Here is a 23,928-nt window from a genome sequence, read left to right on the forward strand (position 1 = left end):
TGTGTCACCAACATATCCCAAACTTCATCAGTGAAAATATGCGAGAACACATCTAAAGGACTTGCATCTTCAGATATTGGCACCTTCAGCCCCGGTGTACGAGTAAACTTTTGTTGACGTCGGGTGCGAAATCCAGCGGACTGCCTCACTTCCTCTAATAAATTCTGTTGATCATTCCCTTCCAACTCCACATCACTTCCATCGCTGTCACAGTATGTCTCGTTAACCGCAGCCATTGTAGCCGAGCTGTCAAATTAGCTACAAACGCACTATTGCAGAACAGGCTAATGGAAAACACCCACCTCATGTGTATTTGAACCAATTATTGTGCATTACATGCTGCATGCGTCTTGAAAATAATGATAAATGAACAATGTTGTGCTACGCAACAACCGGCGTTAGGGACAATGTTGCGCTACGCAACAACCGGCGTTAGGGACAATGTTGCGCTGCGCAACATCCGGCGTCAATGGGTTAAACTTGGACCTTATTCGTGCCGCTGCAGCACAGCTCATTCATTCCGTGCTCTGTGACGGTGGCTATCTTTACACAGAGTTTGCTACTGCTAGTTTTGTGCAGCATGGCAATTTGGAAATACGCAATAACAAACCGTGTTACCAGCAGCAGTAGCAAATTCTGTGTAAAGATGCTGCTGCGGCGGCGTGCGTATATGGCGTTATCCCAGCAGACACGTGTGTAGAAAGCCCCCAATAACAACAACACGGCAGCTCTGAACTAACAGTGCAATAGTATGCATTAATTCATTCACTCGTCTTAAAGTATTGGTGAAATAAAGACAGATAATACCTTATTTAGAGGCTGTATTGTCTCTGCCCTGTTCACTCCCGTTATATGGATATACACAGAGTGATCTAAATAGCGTCCAAAGGACGCCGACTTTCACCAAACTGTAGAATTTTAACCCATGTTATAAGCTTTTATGAATCCCATAACATTTCTGTGTACCTAGGGATTATGTGTCGACCCAACAAGCACAAAGCTACTTTGAGTAGAACAAGCCGACAACAATGAGATCATTTACTCCTACGTCTGCTTGCGTTCCTACACCACGGTACATATTACACTTTGGGGTTACAGATTTTACAAGATTCTGTCATTTCATTCAGCTCTAAATCTTTGTGGTCTCCACTTAATAGGAAACTAAATGCTGTAGGCTACAATGCTGCCCCAAAACCAGTGGTTGAGGCAGCCTACCTGCTGCGAAACCTTTGTACACAAATTTTTATTTTGAGTCAACCCTGTTACTGTGGTTCAAATTACTTACTGAGGTTTCAGAGTTACTTAGTTTGGGTAAACATGACATTTACAATCTTAAGATGAAAACAGCCTCACATAAAGAGAGGATTAAGATGCCTGAAGGGTGCATTACTCTGAAAAAGATATTCTGGGACAACTGGAAGGACATCCAATCACTCTTTGTTCAAAAATCATAAAACTAAAACCAAGAATATGGAAAAGCATCTTTTTTGCAGCCCAGAGAAAAAAAAAAGCCATGACTCATAGCCACAAAAGTTCAGGGAATTCATCTTTTTAGTGTCTTGATAGCCTCAACATCCTTAACAACTGATGGCAAAGTCTACAATAAATGTGTTGTGTTAATGTTCCAGTCTGTCCACGGTGTTCTAATTCAGTCAAACCAAAACAAACACATCACAACCCCGAAACAATTCCACTTATTACACTGTATTGCCGGGAAACTGACATCAGACTCTTGGCAGCATTGAGCTTTGATGAGGGGAACCAGCGTCATCGTGGTGATTGGGACAGACGAGAACTAAACATGTTGAATTCCACTAACTCTTTTACAATTAATACTCTTTAGAATTCAACCCTACAAACCAGCGGCTCTTATCTGCAACTGTTAATGCTGAATGATAGGTTTCTGCAAAAGGGCAGCTTGCACATTATTTCCCCACATAACGGACATGATACCTAGAAAAAGCAGAGGAAAGATGCAACAAAGAGGAGAGATAAGAAGCTGCTGGAGTGAAGCAGCTGAAAGCTGTCAAACTTCTACTGGAATTGCTACAGAGATTATCTGGGCTCCTGCAGCAAGAGATCCACTTGAGATTACACAAGTGAGCCGATCACGCAGCTCTTCCTCTCCCAAAAAGCCAGTAACCGCATCATCATTCAGCCCTACTCCACCTGTTTCCTCCATTCTGTCCCTCGGAGAGCTGATAAAAACAGCAAGAACACCAAAGAGCCCTTTTTTGCCAAATCAAATGATTCAGTATTATTTGTACTACTCACCCTGCTTTTGTATTATTACAAAAAGAGCATTGGATTACCTGGAGCTGGCAACTGTGATTGCTTAAATGTTCAAGATGTTATTACAGGTGGTAAAGAGGGAAAGGCGCAACAGCTAATTGCATCTTGTTGAAAAAACGTTTTACTCAACTTTGTGTCATTGCATTGTGAATTTAAGAAATCACTTCCAAGCTAAATACTTCTGCAGAGGCTATCAAATGTTGTACATGAGTGCAGCTGACAGTAGACAAAGAAAGAGAAATCACGACACAAACTTGTCTGAAGTGATCAGCAAATGTTAAAAGTTCTGTCTACACGATTTTGAGCATTAACCTAGCATCAAACGTTTACTGTGTAAAGTTAGGCTTAACAATGGCGTCCTCAGCTGGGAACAAAGAAACACTCTGCATGTTTTGCAATCCGAGCTTCTATTTTTCTGCGCTTTGGTAGGTGGTCCGGCTGTGCATGCCTTTTAGTGCATGCTAGTCCCACCTCTGAAACAGCTGACCCTCCCCATATTTCTAAACATCCATCAATTATCTGCCGCTTGTCCGGGGATCGGGTCGCGGGGGCAGCAGCTTGAGCAGAGAAACCCAGACGCCCCTGTCCCCAGCCACTTCCTCCAGCTCTTCTGGGGGGACCCCGAGGCGTTCCCAGGCCAGCCGAGAGACATAGTCTCTCCAACGTGTCCTGGGTCTTCCCCGGGGCCTCCTCCCAGTGGGACGGGCCCGGAACACCTCACCGGGGAGACGTCCAGGAGGCATCCTAACAAGATGCCCAAGCCACCTCATCTGACTGCTCATCTGAGCAGCGGTTCTACACCGAGCCCCTCCCGGATGACCGAGCTTCTCACCCTATCTCTAAGGGAGAGCCCAGACACCCTGCGGAGGAAACTCATTTCGGCCGCTTGTATTCGCGATCTCATTCTTTCGGTCACTACCCACAGCTCGTGACCATAGGTGAGGGTAGGAACATAGATCGACCGGTAAATCGAGAGCTTCGCCTTCTGGCTCAGCTCCTTCTTCACCATGACGGGCCGGTGCAGAGCCTGCATCACTGCAGATGCCGCACCGATCCGTCTGTCAATCTCCTGTTCCATTCGTCCCTCACTCGTGAACAAGACCCCGAGATACTTGAACTCCTCCACTTGGGGAAGGATCTCATCCTCGAATATTTCTAAACAACCAAAGCTAAATTGTGTCTCATCTGCATGACGCTGATGTCTAAACTACTCCGTTAAAGGTGTTGAATGCAGACTTCCCTTCAAATGTTTAAAGTTTCTAACACATTCACAGACATTATGAAGGCACAAGGAAACAACAGTTAACCATTTCCAATCTCCAAATCGCAGGAAAATGAAACACATCTAAGATACTTTCAATGTGAGGCTAACTTTTCAAGCTCAGCAATCAAGTTTTTAAATTAAAAGTTAACTTTTAGCACCACTTTATTAGCTCTATGCTAACATAGCAATGTGCTTCACCTCAGTGCAGTGATTAAGCCTCAGACGCTGCTTTGCTCTTGTATTTCTGGATTAGTTTCCTTTTAAGGGCTTTTAAGGCAACTACAATTACTAGATGGCCACTACTGCTTGATTTCTTAAAGAAAAGGGGCACCTCATCTTTACAAAATAGAGGAATAGGGCCTGAGGGAGGAAACGGGATTGGGCCCTTGTTTATTTGTGTGCCTCTATGCTCAAACATTCTCGGGGAAGAGTCACCTCGCAGTGACTGGACTCTGCCTCAGTGCCACACACAGTCCCATGGTGTGCCATTTTCTCAACGGCACATGAAAAGCCAAGATGCTGGAACCACGTGTATTTTTTTTCCGCCACTACATAATGTCATAAGGAAAAACAGACAAGAGTGGAGTCGGCCAAAGCAAAATACAAGCGCAGCATAGACAGAAGACCTGTTGCGCTTATGTGAGCGAACAGTGTCATCACTCAAAGAAGAGTTAGTCTGCTGAAAAAGATCAAGCAGCAGAGGGAGGAGTCGGGACTCATTTTCATATAAACAGATTCCAGAATACCAAATGAGGTAAATATTGCTTTTTACAAAAAGGATCATGTTCATGGAAAAAAAACAAAAAAAAACCCACTAAATCTACGCATTAATTACTACCGTTTTCAGAAAGCGTTTTAAGTGAACTTGAGTAAAAGTGTTTGTCCAGTCCGGTGCTGCGTTTGTTCAGTTTCATATTTCAGGGATGGAGAACGCCTGTAAATAACCTACTGCGACACTGCTTAGTTTGATCACATGTCTAACCGTGAGAAGCAGAGTGACTTTGTTGGGTTCGAACACACCCGTGTAGAAAAATACCATTCGAGTCGTAATTGGTTTTTAATCCACTTTGCAGTCATTGCTCGTTCATTTCCAAAGCAGTAAAGAAAGGACAAAACCAAAATTGACCACTTTCAACTCAAGACAAGACAAAAATCCTTATTGCACACAAAGCCATTCACGTGTATTGTTTTTATCTATCTCCTCAGCTAAAGCACACTGTAATACAGCACTGCTTTTACTCAGAGGCAAATCCAGTTACCATAGTGGGAGAACTGGTGTTTGCTTGATTTGTAATACTAAAATCATGGTCTGTAATTCAATTAACCATCTCTTAAACAAAGAAAGCTGTTTTTTGGACATGGTACATAATAGTTAAAAACAAATATATACACATCAAGAATTTTCGATAGAGAGTAATATAAGGGTGAATCCAGAACCAAGACTAAAGTTATAGACTCCACAGATGAATCTTTCCCAGCCGTGCACAAGCAGCCTTCCAGCAGAAGGATTTGACAAATGGCTGACAACACAAAGAAAAAGCACACTGGCAGCCAATTAGAATAAAGCAGCATGAGAATGCGTAATAAATCACAGCTGTGTAGACTCAATAAATTCCCTGCAACTTTATATGTAAATGAAAGCACAAAAGAGCGGGGATCAGGAGGGATCGGTGGTGCTTTGGGAAAAAAAAGGATGGTGAAACAAGACCCGAGATTAAATGCAGCAGTGGAGGTGTTCCACGCTGCCCAGAAGGACTTTTGGTGGACAGTAATACAACAAAGTTTGACAGTAGGTATAAATATGATCAGGTTTACACATTCTTTGTGTCTCTGCCACTGTACTTTGTTTCAGTCAGTCCCAGACTTGGATAAAAACATCCACTCAAGCAAATGCAAACATTTCCAACACACGGTGCACCACCAGACCAAGATTACATCCCTGCATTTGAAAGATTAATAACAAAATACGCATATAAAAGATTCCCTGGACCCAAAGACAGACACCGAGTTTGGATGAGTCATCTGATCCAGGTCTAAGCCTCACCCACCGCAAGGGCCTTCAGTGTGTAACACACGTACAGCTCAGTCTTTGAAATGATTCCCAAGCGTCTGGAATTCTGACCACATCATGGTCGGGGAGAAGAACCATAAATTAGTCTGTGTGAAAGAAAAGGGAGATACAGACAAGAAAGCTCCGACTACCATTCTCACAGAATGATGGCTCACAAGTTAACCTTAATGTGCGGAACGCAGCCAAGGCTCAGGGTACTCTGGAGAATGGAACGCGCAGAGATTTGACAGAAAAGCCTCACAATCAGGCAGAGATCACAAAAGGATTTATGTTCATCCACCCACTATGTAATCCCTCAGGATTTTCTTTGGAACAACATTACACACGAGATGACACTGTTCCAGTGGGTCTGAAAACAATCCGCTACTCCCGATTGGGATATTTTTCTCTCAAGCCCAACGCACAGAAGATGAGTCACTTCCACGTTGTTTATCAGACAGATTTGGACTGACACCTTGATCGGAATAACCAAACGTTTATATATCAAATATATAAACAGCAAATGTCACTTGTTTGTGTAATGGAAAGGCCAAGAAACCGCCACGGCAAATAGCTAAAAAAAAATAATAAAATCATTAGAAAACTACTGAACTTTAAACACTTGTTTAATACACACAATATGTCCCTCAGCACTCCAGACATCCGGCCAAACCCAGCAGCCTGAACTCCCCACACATCAATGATGGATATCTCCTGGTTTTACAGTTGGATTGAGGATGGCCATGTACTACTTCAACTCAGCTGCCTGAGGTAACAGCTCACACACGAGCACTGGATTGATTTAAGATGTACTCCAGATGCTGCAGGGAAATACAAAATGCTGTAGTAGTTCTGCTTTTCCATTTTGATTGTGGTGAAATGTTAGGGAGTGTTTCACCAGGTCAAGTTTGTGAGACTAGATAAATAAATAAAAGAAAACTCATCAAACGCTATGGGAAAATTGTCAAGAACAAAACCAGGCTTCTTAATATGTGAACGTCTTCTGAAAATAACATTCATTCAAGAGGAGGAGGGCAATTATGTAGCATAACTTACTTTTTAATTACCTTCATCTTGGATGCTGCTGCGCCTCCCATGGACGCTTATCATCATGACTCGAAACACAAGGAGCTTTGGCTTTTTCTTTGGATTAAATTATCATCAGACCTACAGTTTAAGTCACTCGGGACTGCTTAGAGAACATTTCGATAAACTTGTGCGTGTCGCGCGTGAAGTTGCTCGTAGACGGCGGAAGTAATCACAAACAGTTCAACTGTACCTCAAATAGGGCGTACATGGACGGGTTATAGGTGTAGTTCAAAGATTTATCGTGAATCACATCTCGAAGAAAAAAAAAAGTACAATTCGACTCATTTAACATTAATTAAAGTCAAAATCCTTTTTACTTCGTGGTAGGCTACATCTCTCTCTGTGGTGGGCTTGATTTGATTGAAAACAGCTGCAACTTTTTAAAATACAACTTACAACTAAAAGATCAATAAATTAAAAAAAACGCAGAGCCAGCTACCTACTGTCGGATACATAACCTGCACTGATAGCTATTTTAATTTGCTCAAATTTTGTTTAAAAAAAAATCTATTTGATTCCGACCGAAGATGTTAAACACCGTGAAACTCGCTGTTTTTGTCTGTTTTCAGGTACTATTCGATGTTTTCTCATTTCAAAGATGGCCATGAAGCAGTTTGTTTTCAGTAACTGACCACATAATCTGGCCCGAAACATTTTGAGTTTGAATAAAAGAGAGCTAGACATGGACTACATAAAGGTTTACAATTAAAAAATTGAAAGAAGGCGAAGAAGCTACACTTAAATAGGTCAGCTCAGGTCAATTTACCAGTTTGCTCAGGTCTGTCAAAATTGCACTGAAATTACTTCAGGGAGCCACATTCGAACAGCTGTATAGCTAACCGTGCTATTCTGAAAAAACAGAATTATTTAAGTTACCACATTTAACCGTTTGTTCTAATGCGTTGAGTATGTGCAACATTGTAGGATCCCCTTGTTATGCAGCACTGTTTGCTATCTAGATTTTAGGGTCATTGCATATGGAGCTGAGATCCCCATTAAGAGCTTTTTGATAATCATCAACTTCCAGAAAACAACAAGGTTAACAATACATGCTTATATATGAAATAATAGGACACCCAGCTTTACACTGGTGCAAAATACCTCCGTTGCTTTGAACATGAGGTTGCCCGTACTGTCAACAAAACGTGTACGGTATTCATAATCAGTAACATGGATCAGAATTGTACTGGGTTTTTTTGTTTTTGTTTTTTTTAAAGTGCAGCTACACACAACCTTTTCTTAAAATTTTAGTGATAAAAGAATTACTTCAAAACTCCCGCTTTCAAATGACTCCACAGAGCAAAACTTTAAACTTCCAGCCTGATGACAGACCTGGAGAAGCAAACCACCGAGGACCGAAGGAGGCTGACTTCATTAGCTCTGTGAGAACATGCAGTTCATTTCAGAGAACACAAAAGAACAAAATCCACATTGTTGATCATGTCTCAAATTACGGTCGCCATAAAAAGGAGCCACGCAAAGCTCCCGGGGTCATTCTGCCGAGGACTTCTGAAAGGCTTTAACATGAAACTTCTACATTGTTATACAAAGTGTTTCTGGTCGTGTAGCTTGAAGTACTAACTGTACTATGTATTTATTCTGGTTTCTCTCTGTTTTTGTGAAATCAAACAAATGTATCTACAATCGTTCGGCCACAGAAGATGGGGTAAACAGAAAACATTTTCAACACAAAATTTGAACCTTAAAGGGGCATTTTAAACCCCTTTAAAACGGGGGGGTTGATTGATTATATCACTTGTTTGTGTAAAAGGAAAGGCCAAGAAACTGCCACAGCAAATAGCTAAAATAAAATGAACAGAAAGTAACAGTTTTACCACAGACTCAGTCCACAAAGTGAGACACTGCAGCTTTTACACACAGTCCATTCTCTCCTTACTGGCACATGTTAAGCTACAGATGACACCAACTGTATATTCCTTAAAAGTATAACCTCCATCCAGCATAGATTTAATTGAGCTGTATATCAGGGTAAATCCCAGTCTGTTCAGTTGTAAATCAAGACCGGGGTCAGTCTGCTGACCACTGACGGTGGTCCAGATCTCCCAGTAAGCCCGCTGATGTCTGCCCCTCTTCCTGGGTGGCCCTTACAGTTGCTTTGGGCCCGGGTTTATAAAACCTGCACAGTGCACAATATTTTTTAAGAAGATACCGATGGTCATTCTCCAGCGATATGGCAATAATTCAATCAGAACTAATGTCCGATTCTTAATATCTAGCTGAAACTAAATGGTACGTGCAGCATTAATTAAGAATCATTTTTGTAATGATCATAATGAGGTTATGTGGCAACAGTCTGAGACGTGATGTAGTGACTCTCCCACAATTCCAGCTAAACAACCGGTGACATGTGGAGACATTTGGTGGAAAAGCATCACATTACTGCTTTTGTGTGACATCTGCGGCGGTGACTGAAGTCTTCATCTCTCAAACCGCCGTGCCTTACTCCAAAACTCTTCATGCTTTCATATTTAGTTGACGTGACAAGTGGAAAAAAAAAAGTGGAGGAGACATGCAAACTCTGAGAAAATATTGATTGTAAAACAGAGTTAACATGCTGGTGATCTGTGGAACAAGAGCAGATGGCAATCACCCTTCTGAATGCTTTCCAACACCGGGAAAAGGGAATATTAAAATTCCAACATGCAACGCGAGACATTTCCTTTTTCTGACAGGAAAATATTGTTTATAGTGTTATAGAGATCCTATCAAGGCACCGCTGTGACTCAATTATGCCATGTCCTGAAATTCTTCCCCATATCTTCTAACCACATCCCTTTCCAGTGAGAACACAATGTGCTCAAATACATGGGGCATTAATCCACATACCATGTTTTACAGGATGGGCTTTTAAGTGATTAGCCTTCTCACACATCCCTTTACTGGAATCAACCCTTGTGAAATGAGACTGGAGATCTGAGTAGTTTGCTGACCACATCCCGAGGGATGGTCTCAAAAAGATGGCACAGCCGGGTAAAGTTTACCACATAAGGATTAGAATGTAGGGATCAGACTGTGTCCGTGATGTGTGCGTCTCTACAGCTTACGTCGCCTGTGTAACCACAGTTTAAGCCACACGTGCCCAGGCAAACACACAGGAGCACTGTAGTCATGGCCAAACAGATTTCTATGCCTCTGTCAGCACCTTTAGAGCGAGTAAGAAACAAACGCCCGGTTTCGCAGACAAGGCTTGTATCAGGCCAGGAGTAGGCCTAAGTCAGACTAGTAAAGCTAGGTCATTTGAGTGGCTTACATGAGCGTGGCTTACGTTTGTCTTAGTTAGTCCCAGACTATGGAATCCTGGAGTAAGCTTAAATGAGAACACCTCGGTCAAGCCTCATTAGCCTAAGTGGGAGCACAGCCGGTTAGCCTAATGGTTAGCCTCAGAATATCATGTAAATATTCCGACTCAAGTTTGTGATAACTATTCAAGATTTTTTTTAATTAATTCATTCATTTAATTTAATTTTAGATCGCATGTTTGGATAGGTTTGGGCATAAAGAGGAATTATTTAGTTCTAGAAACAATAAATACTTGAGGGGGGTTAGGCAAGGGTTAAAAATCTGCGTTAGAATCAATGTGGACATTTTACACATCATCCTTACATCAACCTTTTAGGCAAATGGGTTGAAAATCTTGTCCTGCTTGGATGAAAATTAAGGTTTCATTTACCCTGTTAACGTATCTTGAATGTGTTTTTTTTTTTTTAATCTGTTTCAAGACATATCGTGAGCAAAATCAGCCATCAACACTTTGGTTTAAAGTCTCTGCGTTGAATCAGCAGGGCACCACCTACCGTATCTTCTATGTAGAAAATAGGAGGAACTGATCCTTACCCTACTTTTAGGCTGTGGTTATACAGTTATGTTGAATGTGCTGTGACGAAAAGACGAAATGATAAGTTAGCACAAGGAAGGTGGAGAAGTTGTTGTTTTGCTCTTGTTGCTAAGATGGCAAACCTGACAGGTTCTGTTTAAGACTATGATAGAATAACATGATATTCTGTAAGTTGTAATGCCTTATCCAGAGATGTTAAACTCCAACTGAAGTGGATTCATTTTATTTGGAGACACTGCACTGTCCCATCAAAAATACCACAGAGGACACGGGTCTGCAGTTTTCCTTCTCTTGACAATCTTTGATCCAAAAAAGAAAAGGGTTTCAACACTGAACTTCTAAAGTCTGAAATGGTTCCTTTTGTTTGGGCGACACCGTCGGTAGGTCTAATTTATTAGTGTGTTAGTCTCTCTGTTCCTCTCTTGTTCAAACCAAGTGGTGAGGCTCCCGATGCGCAGGCCTTCAGCCGGCCAAGCAAGCCAGGAGCTGCCAAGCAGGGAACCACTGGGTTTCCCGACCAACTGAGCCAAGAGACTCCAGAACTGCACAGCTCTTCGCTCTCAGCTCTCCAGACCAGGAGCCACGAGCTCTCTCGGATTTCGGCCGGACAAGTCCTGGCTTGCTCAGCCAGCCAAAGTGGAACTCGATAAGCTGAAGCGAGCAGCAGTAGATTTCTAGTATTGTTGAAAGTGAGAGAAAGCAATAGAGTGAATACATATCAAGTCACAGTGTTACTTTCATTTGCATGCGACTTTATGAACACTGAGCTTCCTCTTCTTGAAATTCTCTCTGGTTCAAGCTACATCTGAATATCCCTGTTGCACAGGGAGGTAGTTTCACCTGTTGGCTGGCAGATATAAGGGTGGATTGATTAGCATATTCCTAAATCTTAATTTACTGAATGAGAAAAAAAGGTGTGAAGTCATTTTTGAGGTATTTTAAGGCATGAGAGTTTGATGGCCAAAAAAAAAACAACTTAAAAATGTACTTAAAAAGCTGAGGAATACAGATTAGTATTTAGGGGAGTATTAAGTACAAGAGAAGGACTTTAAACTGCGTTGACATTCAGAAGGCTTTAAATACAACAGGCAACACAAACGGTGTACTACAGTGTATTCGGGTCCAAACCAAAACAAATGCACCAAATGATTTTAATTAATATAACAGCATTCCATGTGTTCCCTCTACAACTAGTTCATTTGCTATCCAAAAAACACAATTCTTTTAAGAGTGCTCATCAATAAACAGTTTCTTAATATGTGTGCTGTCCTCACAATGTGAATATGCACTTTGGCCTAGAAAAACAAGAGTCTACCGACAACAAAATGCATCTCTTTTCTGGACTCCATATAGAAGTTCAACAGCATGCTATAGGCTGAACAAAAATAAACAGCATATCCCATAATCTCAAGTGATATTTTCTCATTGTGTCATACAGTTACAGTACAATGTCTATGAAATATCTGTGAAAAAAAGTATACAATCTTTTTTCATTCATATGATTTTATAAAAATAATTGTCTCTGTACACATATTCAAAATGTCCAGCGGTTTGCATAATAGTTTGATTGGATCAATGTCTCTGGTCTTCATCACTATAGGCCTGTAAGAGAAAAAAAATGAAAGACAAAAACATCAGTCTCTTAGAAACCAAAATCAGACACATTTAACCGCTAATAGGAATAATAACTGAGGCAATTACTATGAAACAGCCATTTAATATTTGAACATGTCATAGGCAAACAACATGAGGTGGAAAATGAGGTTTGGTGCTGCCCAGTGGAGGTTCCAATCACCATATTTCACAATATGGGAGAGTTTTGGGACAGCCGTCCGCTTTGAGTTTGGTTGCCGTGGCAATGTTCTGACCTCTCCGATAACTAAGCAGCAGCAGCAGCAGCAGCAGCAGCAGCAGCAGCCTGCTCTCAGATCTCATTCCAGACTGGCACACTGACACTGGGAACTGTGGGCACCTTCGGAGCCACAAGAAGGAGAACCGCAGACAGCCTCAAACCAGACAGACTTTCTCCTTCTCCTAAATGTTGACGCTGTGAGTTGTTGCTGTCTGCTGCGTGTAAACTCAGAGCCCAAGTGACTTAATGGAACTGGGCAACAGCGCTCCCGTCTCCACACACAGCCAGCCTGGACCAATCACATTTCAGAGTCGCTGTGCCCTCCATTTAGCCTGTGACGGTAATTGAATGGCCCATAAATGAAGGTGGAGGCCTCTACAGTAAGTCAGCCATTGGTGGTTATGTGGGCTACATGTTGTGGCTCTACAAATGAGATCACTGACAGACACTGAGGCTCTTTCAGTTTGAGGCTGTCGCTTACAATAGCAGAACATTTAGCATGGCTGGTTCTCAGTAGCCCAGATGACACAACACATAAGGAGGTGAGTCTGTCTCTCTGGCCTTTAGGCCCCGACGCCTCTAACTGTCCAGATTCTCACCTGAAAACACAGATCTCTTGTTGCCATCTCGTGAACCACCTGTGAAAAAAAGAGGAAGAATTAAAAGTTTGTCATACAAAAATAGAAAGATGGCTCTTTAGGAGTAGGAGTAAGTTTTGACGAATAATAATCTAATACTGACTCCTAATATTACAGATGAAGGATTACTGAAACAAGCTGCTGCTTAGCTTTACTTAGACTGGAAATAGCTGTGAAGCAGAAAGGCTATAAGCACTTTTTTTAGGTTTCGTTTTGTAAGAACAGGTATGAAAAAAAAAACAGCCATTTATCAAGCAACTCTCAGTAGAAAGGAAATAAGCATCGACTTTCAGGTGATTCACAGTCAAGGCTGCTACTTTTTATGTTTTAAATGAACACTCATTGGGGCTAATCCCACATTATATGTCAGTCTGTCCTTTTTTTAAGGGCAGTGAACTATGTAACTGTTTAAATAGTCAACATGTCCACAACATTCATTTTTGCGATCGTTAGTACGTAGACAACACAAACCACTTGTGAACATTGATATTGAACTCTGCTCGGAATTTGAACAATAAAACATAAAAAGCAAATTTCTTGCTATTGCAAACATCGGGCGCGCTGGATTCACGAAGGTCCTGCGAAACATAGCCCCACGCAAGTGTGAAAAGGGACCAACTTTCATCTGTATTGTGGAATGTGCGGTCGACAAATTGTGGAAGTTTATAGAATAACAGGAAACGGTGATGGATTTTTCCCCTATTATTTTGCTCTCAGTTCAGACACATCTGCTGAGATTCTGTGCCGAGGGTTTACCGCACTAATGATGTGGATCCACATTCACATACCAGCATGTGAGCAGACATTCATTGTTCATTTTCATGCCAGAGGGCGTTTATCCAAATTATTTCACTTGTTTCCATTTTTCGCTTGGATTTGAATAAATAGAACGATTCCTAAACAAGGATGTAAGTAGGAAACAGGAGATGTTGCTTTGTTTACAGATTTGCATCCTTCTTTTTAGTGGCACAGCATTTCATCCTATTTTGGGAAAAGATCACTCAGTAGCTTCACTATCTAAGACATTAAGTTAAATTCATAGCCTTCATCCATCTCTCCTCTTGTTACTGATTTATGGCGCTGAATAATAAGCAGTGAGGTTGATTTTAGTCTTGGGATATAAAGTGTCATATCACAAGTTTATCCTGAGACATCTGGGTGACCTTAAAAAAAAAACATACTGCCAAAGGCATAAAAACTGCCCCGGAAAACACTGAGAAATCAGATTAAAGAGGCAAAAGTGTTCTCTGAAAACTATTCGCATGTCTCTCCCTGACTAATACAATCATTCTCATGCACTCACTCAGAGACATACAAACCAGATTTCAGTGATCAGTCCTGTGGGCCTTCTCTCATGCCAGAAGGTGCTTTGTCACGTCTCGTGGCGGTCGGGTCTCTTTTTCTCTGTCAGTGTCTCTCTCAGCTCTCTGAGCCACATCTAATTCAATATGTGCTTCAAATACTTTTTTAACACGCCATTACCATCTCCAAGGCTCAGAGCAGGCCCCCAGGGGCTATTAGAAGAACGTATCCATTTATTGCACGAGATACACATTTGGCAAAACAACGACCCTCCAGAGGAACTTGTCAGGGAGATTTAATTTCCATTTGACAACCACCCGCCTGCTTGATCTTCTCTTTGACAAGAATTCTTGTTTTATAACGTCAGTGAAGGCTTTCGTTTTGAGTCCCAGATGCAGATCATTTTCAGTTTGAGTAGCTGATGGGGACTCTCTTCCTACTCCGTGCACGTGTTGCCCACTGACTAACCGGGGAGCTGGTACAACCAGGATGGATGTGTAATCACCCAATGCAGCACACCGGTTCACGACAAGATGTGTCATTGGTTTTGAAATTTGAAATAGTTGTAATTTTCCTTCGAAGAACATATTGGTTCCATAAACGACTGAATATTGGTAAGATTACTGGAGTTCAAATCCTGACACCCCCTGCATGCAAGGTACTACCTCCAGTAGGGGTCCTTAGGCAAGACCCCACTACGCTACCTGCCTACCTGGGATATGAGTTTAAGTCGCTTTGGACAAAAGCGTCTGCCAAATGCATAAAAAAACAAAAAAATATAAATACTAATCAATAGTTTCCACAGAGTTTTGTGTGAATCTTAAAAAATAACTTAGATGCTTCCCACACCCACGGGCAGAGCATGTTCAACTTTTCCCTGAGGATGAGCCTTTTCCGTTTAAGAAAGGCTGCGGGGCAATTCTCTCGAACCATCTTGTGAATTTGTAATACTGCCATTACGCTCGTCGTCTCGAAAATTTCTGATCATATCTGTGCTTCCAAGAAAGACAAACGAAACTGGTCTTCTTGACCCTAAAGCCGTTAATTCAGGGCCACTGTCGGGATGCTGTTACACTTGGAGTCCAGGCAGTATGTCTTGGAAATAGCACTCTACGTTGTGTTTTTAATTTTCACCCGTATATTTTGACATATTTTCACACAGCAGGCCTGCAGAAGTATGTGATGTCTACATGAGTAATTTTTAATTGACAGCAGCAATAAATTCCAATCACAACATCTCAAAGTATCAGAAAGTTTAGCTATATGTTAACCAATGCTAAAACAGCATAAATCTGACATGTCGCCTTGTGGAGAACAGTGAATTGAGAACTACTTAGTTTCCCTCCGGTGAAACTCCCAACTACCGAACCATACTGCCACATGCATTCGATTTATGAACCAGAACACTCAAGGAGGTCTGATCTAATTCTGTCACATTCTAAGCTGGTTTATTATGCTTCTCTGTATCGCAGCCAGACTATTACTGCGACTAGATTTACGACGTCTTACAAGAACCGTTCAAGTCTATTGACCAGGTCTTGATAGAGATAAATCTCTCGTTTGATGCAAGAAAAGGACATTTTACATGACAACCCCCCCCCCACTTTAAAACCCCAACAGGATTTCAACCAAAAGGTGAAATATGGGAATTTTCAGCTCTTGTGTTCCATCTTAAAAGTTTTCACAAGGAGAGCTATTCTGTTGCCACTTTAGTGCAGTAGTAATTCATTGCGGTTGAGTGACATAATGAAATAAACCTCACATCTTACAGAAAAAAAACATTAGTGAGAAGGTAAAGTCATTAAAGGGGCAGATTTGAGAGCTGTGGAGGTCGCCTGAGAGAACATCAACTGAACTAAGCTCTGAATAATTGCTTTATTCCCGTCATGGGACCCGGATGATAAACAACCAAATTGAGAGTTGAGGAAAAAAAAAGAGACAAAAAACAGAGGTAAGCAAATACAAGGTAGTTCACTCACTCTTGTCCTGTTCAGGAGGCTCCAGGATGTCACTGTCTGTGTCGCTGGGAATATGCCAAGGCTGTCTGATGGCCATTAACTGCTGGTAAAACTCGTCCTGAAATGGACAAAGAACAGAAGATAAGAGAAGGGATGAAAGATGGGAATTATTTACAGAATAAACAAATGGAAATGGATGAAAATGAAGGTTCGAAGAGGGACTCGACAACCTAGTTTCTCTTGGTTTGTCAGGACACCAAACATGTCTAAACTGTTGGGCAATTTCAAAGAAATGTTACTCGATATAAAATGACTTGATCATTTGATTTGAATTTGAATATTCCATCATCTACAGTACATAATATCATCAAATGTGCATCTCTGTAGACAAAGGACATGGCCAAAAAGCAATTCTGGAAGCCCATGATCTTGGCCCTTAGGCAGCAGACATGATTCACTGCAAGAGTTCAGGAACATTTCCAGAAATCCTTGTCTGCGTATCCACAAAAACAGGTCAAAGCTCTATCATGTAAAGAAGAAGCCATATGTGAACATGATCCAGAAACACCACCATCGTCTCTGGGCCAAAGCTCATTTAAAATGGACTGAGGCTAAATTGTTCTGTAGTCAAACAAATTAACATTTGAAATTCTATTTAGAAATAATGACCGCCACAATCTCCGGACCAAAGAGGTTATGGACCTTCCAGGTTGTTGTCAGTCCAAAGGCCTGCATCTCTGATGGTATGAGGGTCTATTAGTGCCTGTGGAACTGGCAACTTGCCCATCTGGAAAGGCACCATCAAAGATGAGAGGTATATATAGGTTTTAGAGAAACATCTAAAAACATCCAGATGATGTCTTTCTCAAGGAAGGCTTGGCGTATCTCAGAGAGACAATGCTAAACTGCATACTGCATCTGTTACAACAGCAAGGCTTCATAGTAGAAGAGTTCAGGTGCTGGATCGGCCTCCCTGTCGCCCTGATCTTTTACCAAATAAAAATCATTCGGAGCATCATGACACACAAAATACCGTGAAGACTACCCAGGACTGTTGAGCAGCTAGAATCCTATATCAGACAAGAATGGGACAACATTCAATTCAGTTCAATTTTATTTATACAGCGCCAAATTACAACAAACAGGCACTTCCTCTCCTGAAGGTCCAGCAACTGGTCTCCTAAGTTCCCAGATGTTTACGAAGTGTCGTCAAAGGAAAAAGGGATGCTACATGGTGGTAAACATGGCCCTGTGTCGCTGCCATCAAATTCAAGATGAGCTAACATTTCCACTGAATAATTACATGTCTCGCTTTCGACATCTTACGTGTTTTTTTATGGTGTATTCTGTTTATACTTCCACACAGTGGAATTTGGGTTGTAAATTTGGAAAATTCCCGACTGAACTTTCAACCCTAAAAAGCCTTAAAAGTGAACAGCTAGGCATACTTATACAAAATCAGTTTTATCGCTGTATATAATGAATATCCTTGGGGCAAAAGTTTCATGAATATATTTTCTTTTCATTCCCGTTCACGCGGTAGTACAAGTGGTTCAGAACTCCCTCACTTTCCAACCAGGCTTCAGTCGTTCTACAAGGGACCAGGTGGCCTCAATAAAAGCAGTCTGGGTGCACTGGAGTAGTGTTTTGGATAATGTCACTAGGTGTCAACTGGCGTAACTGTCAAAAAGTACACAAAGGGACTGTAAAATCTTTGCCCACCATTAAGAAAGCCTTCAAAAAAGGCTCATATTTAACAGCGCCGCTGTTAAGTAGATCATGAAAGGAGCATAAGAAAGAAATCCTACTGAAAGAGCCCCTTTAATGCCAGGCTCATTTTTCCGCAGTGAAATGACATCCTACTGTACAGACCTCCGTGACTCTACACCAAACCCCACACGAAGTGTATGTGTGTTTGGCAGGTCATCCACATGTGTGTAAAGGCTCTCAGGTTTTACACCCAGCTTTCTTTTCTGCACATTCAGGACACAAGCTCACTGTCATCAAACTAAAACACTATCATAAAGTGGTAGTAATGCTCAAGCGCACGACTGAAGTTTTATGCCATGTTTTACGCAGAGTGAGTACGCTTGACCTGTTTCACTGCAACATGTAGGGACTGATGGCTATAGAAATGGACGTTTTCCATTTAAAAATAGTTTGAATTTGCTTATTTGCTTTCGTGCCTTCGTGCCAAGAGTTGAGAAGATGAGAGGATCTGTTCCATTCTCAGACAGTAAGTGTCCATCACACGTGGAGCTACACCCAGGAGACGGTGAGGTCAGCGTTACATAAAGACCGGTAAAGCGGCAGGAGCAAACAACTAGACTGTCTCTGTCTAGTGCTTACGAAAATATACAAAAACGTAAGTGCAAAAATAACAATCTGTGGTTTTCTGTGCAGGACTTTTTGCTTGCCTGGCCACTACTTTCTCGAGACAGGTCATGAACGTCTCCAAGAAGTCACTGTTCAGCGCCAAATGTGATCCTGTGCATAAAACCCATCTATAACCAGGGTTGGTCAGCATGGTAACCTACATAGTATTATTTAAGTGGTTTTAAAGGCACTGGAATGCAAGGTTTTGTTTTTTGTTTTCTTTACAAAGAGCAAAGCTCATCTTTTCTGGTAACACAAGCTTGGCAACTGCCGATAGTTTCGTATCAAACTGACAGACGTGAGAGTGGTACTTAATCTTTCATCTGAATCTCAACTCTCAAGAAGGCACATAAGTGCATGTACGGTTAAAGGCTCCTTAAGAAGTATTTTTGTTGGAAGCAGCTGAACATATACAGTATAGTGACTGTAGCCACAGTGCAACACAATCTCCTCTTCAGTGATCATATTTTCAAATAAAACTGACCTGGATGACTGCTTTTATGAGTTTGCAGCAAAAAGAGAACATTTGCGGGTTTCGGTTTGGGGTCTTACCTCGGACAGATATGCCCGAAGGCTGGCACCGAGGCTGTCTGTAGTGCTTAGTCCTGGAGGGGTGAGCAGCGGTCGGGTATGTGGTGGTTGACTGGTGGGCGTCACAGGGCGGCTCCGCGACCTCCTGAATGTCACCTCTTTATGAGACCCGGGGTTAAAAGAGGAGCGTGCCAGTAAGCTATTCGGGGTCAGGGGCCTGCTAGGTGTTCTGGGGGTTTGAGTCCTGCTCCCATGGTTGCTGGGGGAATGAGTCCGACCCATGACCAGGGTGCTTGGCTTGGGGCTAAGCAAAGGGAGTCCGATGCTACAGGGCTTGCCTGAGAAGCTGCCGGCTGGAGACTGGGGCCGGGAGACGAGGCTGGGGAGAGGAAGTGTGTCAGGTAGTGTTCTGTGGCGCAGAGGGGTGTGGAGCAGACTACTGTGCGGACTGTTGGAGCTGCGAGTGGTCATCTTTCCTACTTCGGCCAGTTTGGCCAGGTCCTTCTCAACCTCTGTGGAACAGAGGAAGATAATCCAAGTCAACATACTTTTAACATATGGAGTGAGTTGGTACATGTTCCCACTCTGAAATCCTATTTTTCCCACAAATTTAAATGACAAGGCTTGAACCAAGATTATACAGTATATATAGAGGATGGAGCCTGTAACACTTTCAACAAATCCCAGTTTATTCTGACAACTTTCAAGATTTCACCATAACATCATGTATTGTTTTTTAGATCATTGTGAGACTGAGAATGAATCTGGTTTGCATCCCACAGGACAGATGATTCACAAATTTTTACTGAGCATTAAAGTGGGCGAGACTTTTCGCTTTAATCCTTCTTCTGGGTAATGATAACAATATTTATAGACCTTATAAACTGTGGTGAATCCAGCTTCCTCTATCAAAAGGAGTCCCGAGCTGATATACAGTAAGTAATGGCTGTTATATCTTTTTTTTCCCCCTGTTCCTGACAAAAACACATTTGTTTGCTTCTCTGGTAGTTTTACTAACATTTCTGTTTGTGAAAGAAGTGACGTTGCCAACTCCTCTGACCAACATCTGGGTCATTTTTCCCTTGTCTTGTGCTTTTGTTCCAGATTTTGGCACTCTGCGTTCAACAAACCAGTCTGGGAGTTATCATCTGAGTGGCATCGTTTCAGGAATGACTCATCACGAGTGAGCATTTTCAGGCAAACTGTCTACATGTGACATGAAATGAAAAACAAAACGAAGCATGACAAGTATTTCACAAACCTTGACTTCCATGTTTTTGAGCAAACGGCGCTTTGTTCTCATACAAACAACATTTTTCCATGCAATAATACGAAACATGTGTGTCTGTTCACTGACAAACACCCACTCAGTATGCAAAGCAGAAAATGTCAGCAATGCTACCCAAAAATCTGCGTTGTGAAATTCACTTTGGTGGTTTGTTTACAGTTTTATTCAAGGCTGTTTTGTATAGCTTCCTTCGGGGGGAGCAAATACATATTTGTTTGACAACAGAGTGCAGTTTGTGCGCTTGAGCAGCTCTCACTGCCTGCCTGATGTGCTCAATCACCTGCATATGTGCTGTATGAGTCAAAAACTGAATCTGGGCAAACGTCCCTGTATGTAAAATGAAGTATGATTTCCCAGTCTGACATCTTACCCACCCACACCATGTTGACTATGACTGGTGTTATTATGATAGCGTGCTGTAAACAGGATACGTTCATTAGTAATCGGTTCTTGTAAGGTTGATATTTTCAGCTCAAGATATTTACCACTAATGATAACACCACATGTTTTAGGTTTTGAAAATCTTCCTCCCTTCCATATATGGTGACTTCCCTCACAACCTTACAGTAAACCACTTCTCCTGACTTCCTGGAATAAGAGAGAAGCCTATCTGCAGCAATTTCAAATTGCAACTCACTTCAGTTGACTGAATTAAAAACAAAGATACTGCAAGTTATCTCTCGCGATGCGAAGTGACAAGTTCTGGGTGATCAAAGACATAGGAGCAGAACGCATATGGAAAGATAAGTTTTGATCCAAAACTTGAGTAATAAGAAAAGGGAAAAGAAAGCAGGGTAGAAAATTAGACAGAGGAATGGAGACAAGAAGAAATGGAAACAGATCGAATCTATTAAAGTCTTTGATCAGCAAGCAGTTGCACGTGGTGAGAGAGTACACAGCCACAGCACGCTATAAAACCATTCAGAACTCATGCAATCTTTATTGAGTCCCTCCTCTAAAAATAAACAAGCGTGCTAATGACATATCATTTGCCTTCAGGCTTGCAGCTTTAGAGAACACTGCTTGCCTGAATAAAGTAAAACAACACCCACTGTCTCAGGACAGACAGGCAGAAACACACTTTCCAACCACCTTACCGTAGACGGTACTGACCCTCAATAATGCTCGACATCTGAAAAATCTCAAGTAAGCATCCAGATCCTTGACTTCGATTGTAAATATCTGACAAAATCAAGAAAAAAACCTACTGATACTAAAAACAAGTATTTAAGCATGTTAGCAGTATGCCTCTTTTTAACTGGCAAAAATAAGAAATAAATCTTCTTTAAATCTTCTTATTACTTATAATTAGAAAAAAGCCTTTGTTGTAATAGAACTTTTGATTAAGACATTATAGTTCTGCAAAGTGTAATGAAGTATTTTTGCCTTCTACGTAAAGTTTATGTAAACCCAGATTGTAGATGTGTTGCCGTTTAAATACTTTCTCCCACTTATCAGCTCATTTGTAGTAGTACTCCACCATATGTTTCATGTATCATCATATTAACAAGCTCAAGTTTATAGTAACAAGGCTTCGTTGGGGTTAAACAATTTACAATAAACAGACCACGTGTGGAACTGAGCCTGATTTATCTGATTTTATTGATTGCTGCCTATTGTCTGTTTCTATAAGCCTTAACCAGAACCCATGTTTAAAGCTCATCAAAAGTCAAATAATCAAATTCCATTCACGTTAAACATAATTCAATGGCTACCGCCATGGTTTTGGGAGATGACTCAAACTAAGTGTGCCACTTCTGTCCCTGGAGGTGTCCATTTATTGAACAGTTTGGAAAGTTTTGAAAAATACAAAAAAAGATTCACAATGTTCCTATTCGTGTCACGTGCTGCAGCAGAAATGACCAAAGTTTCACAAACAAATCCGTACTTGCACCTTTCAAACCAAGCTAAACCTCTTTGACAATGTCTGTGAGCAGTTATCCAAAAAACACAGATGAGGGAGATTCAACAGCACCCTAACTCAAGTCATATTTCCATGAAAAAAGTGGGGCTCGAGCTCTTAACAAGGCTTGAAAGAGTTGATTTCACTTGCTGACAACATCAATCAGGAGTCCACTGGGAGTCTTCTGTCGGAATATTCAGTTACTCAGTGTAAGACAATTGGTAATCAAAGCAATCTGATGATCTCAGGTGGCAAATACTAGCTTAATAATCTTTTCTGTGGTTTGTTTTGTATGCAAATGGCATATCTAATACTGATGTGGAGATGAGCTGAGGTCACTGCAGCTGGACGAGTATTGTGTAACAGTTGGTTTACTCAGCGGGACCAAATGACGCTGGTATGTTATGGCACGTAGAAAGTCTTTACACAGTGAGACGCTGTTAAACAGAGTGGGAGGACATTCATAAACAAACAAGTGTGTGACACATAACACTAAATGGTACCGCTCCCTCTGGCCTCCACTCCAGACTTTCATGTGATTCATAAGCGAATACATGCTTAATCTTCATGACAACAAAAGCAGCCACTGACTCAACCAGATGTCAAACGTATAAAAAATGATGTGTGGACTACATTAGGAGGGATTTTTTTTTCTAGATTGCTACACCTTGTTGGTTAAAAAAAAAAAAAAGAATCAGTCTGCAGCACAGACAGGACAAAATTACTTACTTTAAGCATGAAGACCAGTTTGTGATCAAGCAACACGATCCTTTCACCAAAAGCGGCTCATTCCTCAACTGAACTCTCTCCCCCCACATACTTTCTAAACACCTTTCAATTTCACAAGTCATGACTCAAATGCGTTTGTGTGTGTGTAACTGCACTGTATATCGTCTGATTCGGGCACCCAAAGATATTACTCAAAGGAAGCATTTGAAAACACCTAATTAAAGTCACTGAAAGCAACAAAGATGAACTCATGTACTGGAGGCGATAAGTCACATGCTTGTCACATGAACCCATATACATAAAGGACTGCCTTACCAGCGAGCTGTTTGCCCATGTTCTCAAGCTCTTTAGAAAAGAGGGAGTCGCCCAGCAGCAGGCCGGTCTGCCCGACAGAGCTGCCACCTCTCACAGCCTTCAGATCAGCATCCCAGACAGCCTGACGCTGGTTAGCAAGGAGAGCAGAAAAAAAAGAGTAAGACACATTAGAAGAAAGACCCTTCAATTAACTCTTTTTTTTTAATATACATCATTTTCAGCTATTGCTGGAAATATCTGAGCCATATCTGCTGGGCGGAAAAAAAGGAAAAAAGAGCCAATTATTATTTTATGGGCTTTAGAAAAACACAAGAAACCACAGCAAGTGTAGATGAAAGCATACAGCACGGAGCGAACTCTGTTAAGTGAATGTGGGGCGCTAGACAGGCAGTAGTGGTTCAGGACATTTTTGGGTAACTGTCAGTACATCTATAGGAGCTCAAATGCACACGAGTGCGGAGCGATACATTTCTAATTGCTCCCTG

General features: G+C 41.6%; 1 protein-coding gene across 1 annotated transcript in view; it reads right to left on the reverse strand.

Moving 5' to 3' along the window:
* Positions 1-11,614: 11,614 nt before the first annotated feature.
* Positions 11,615-23,928, reverse strand: part of c20h8orf34 (chromosome 20 C8orf34 homolog) — a 68,515-nt gene continuing 56,201 nt past the window's right edge. Inside the window, exons 11-15 of the mRNA XM_075452291.1 lie at positions 23,444-23,570; positions 19,230-19,720; positions 16,323-16,419; positions 13,003-13,041; positions 11,615-12,153 (exon numbers count right to left, since the gene is read on the reverse strand). Coding sequence (XP_075308406.1) covers positions 12,146-12,153; positions 13,003-13,041; positions 16,323-16,419; positions 19,230-19,720; positions 23,444-23,570 — 762 coding nt within the window. The 3' untranslated portion in view covers positions 11,615-12,145. The remainder of the gene's footprint in view (positions 12,154-13,002; positions 13,042-16,322; positions 16,420-19,229; positions 19,721-23,443; positions 23,571-23,928) is intronic.

This window comes from Odontesthes bonariensis, chromosome 20 (assembly GCF_027942865.1).
Source record: "Odontesthes bonariensis isolate fOdoBon6 chromosome 20, fOdoBon6.hap1, whole genome shotgun sequence".
Lineage (NCBI taxonomy): Eukaryota > Metazoa > Chordata > Actinopteri > Atheriniformes > Atherinopsidae > Odontesthes > Odontesthes bonariensis.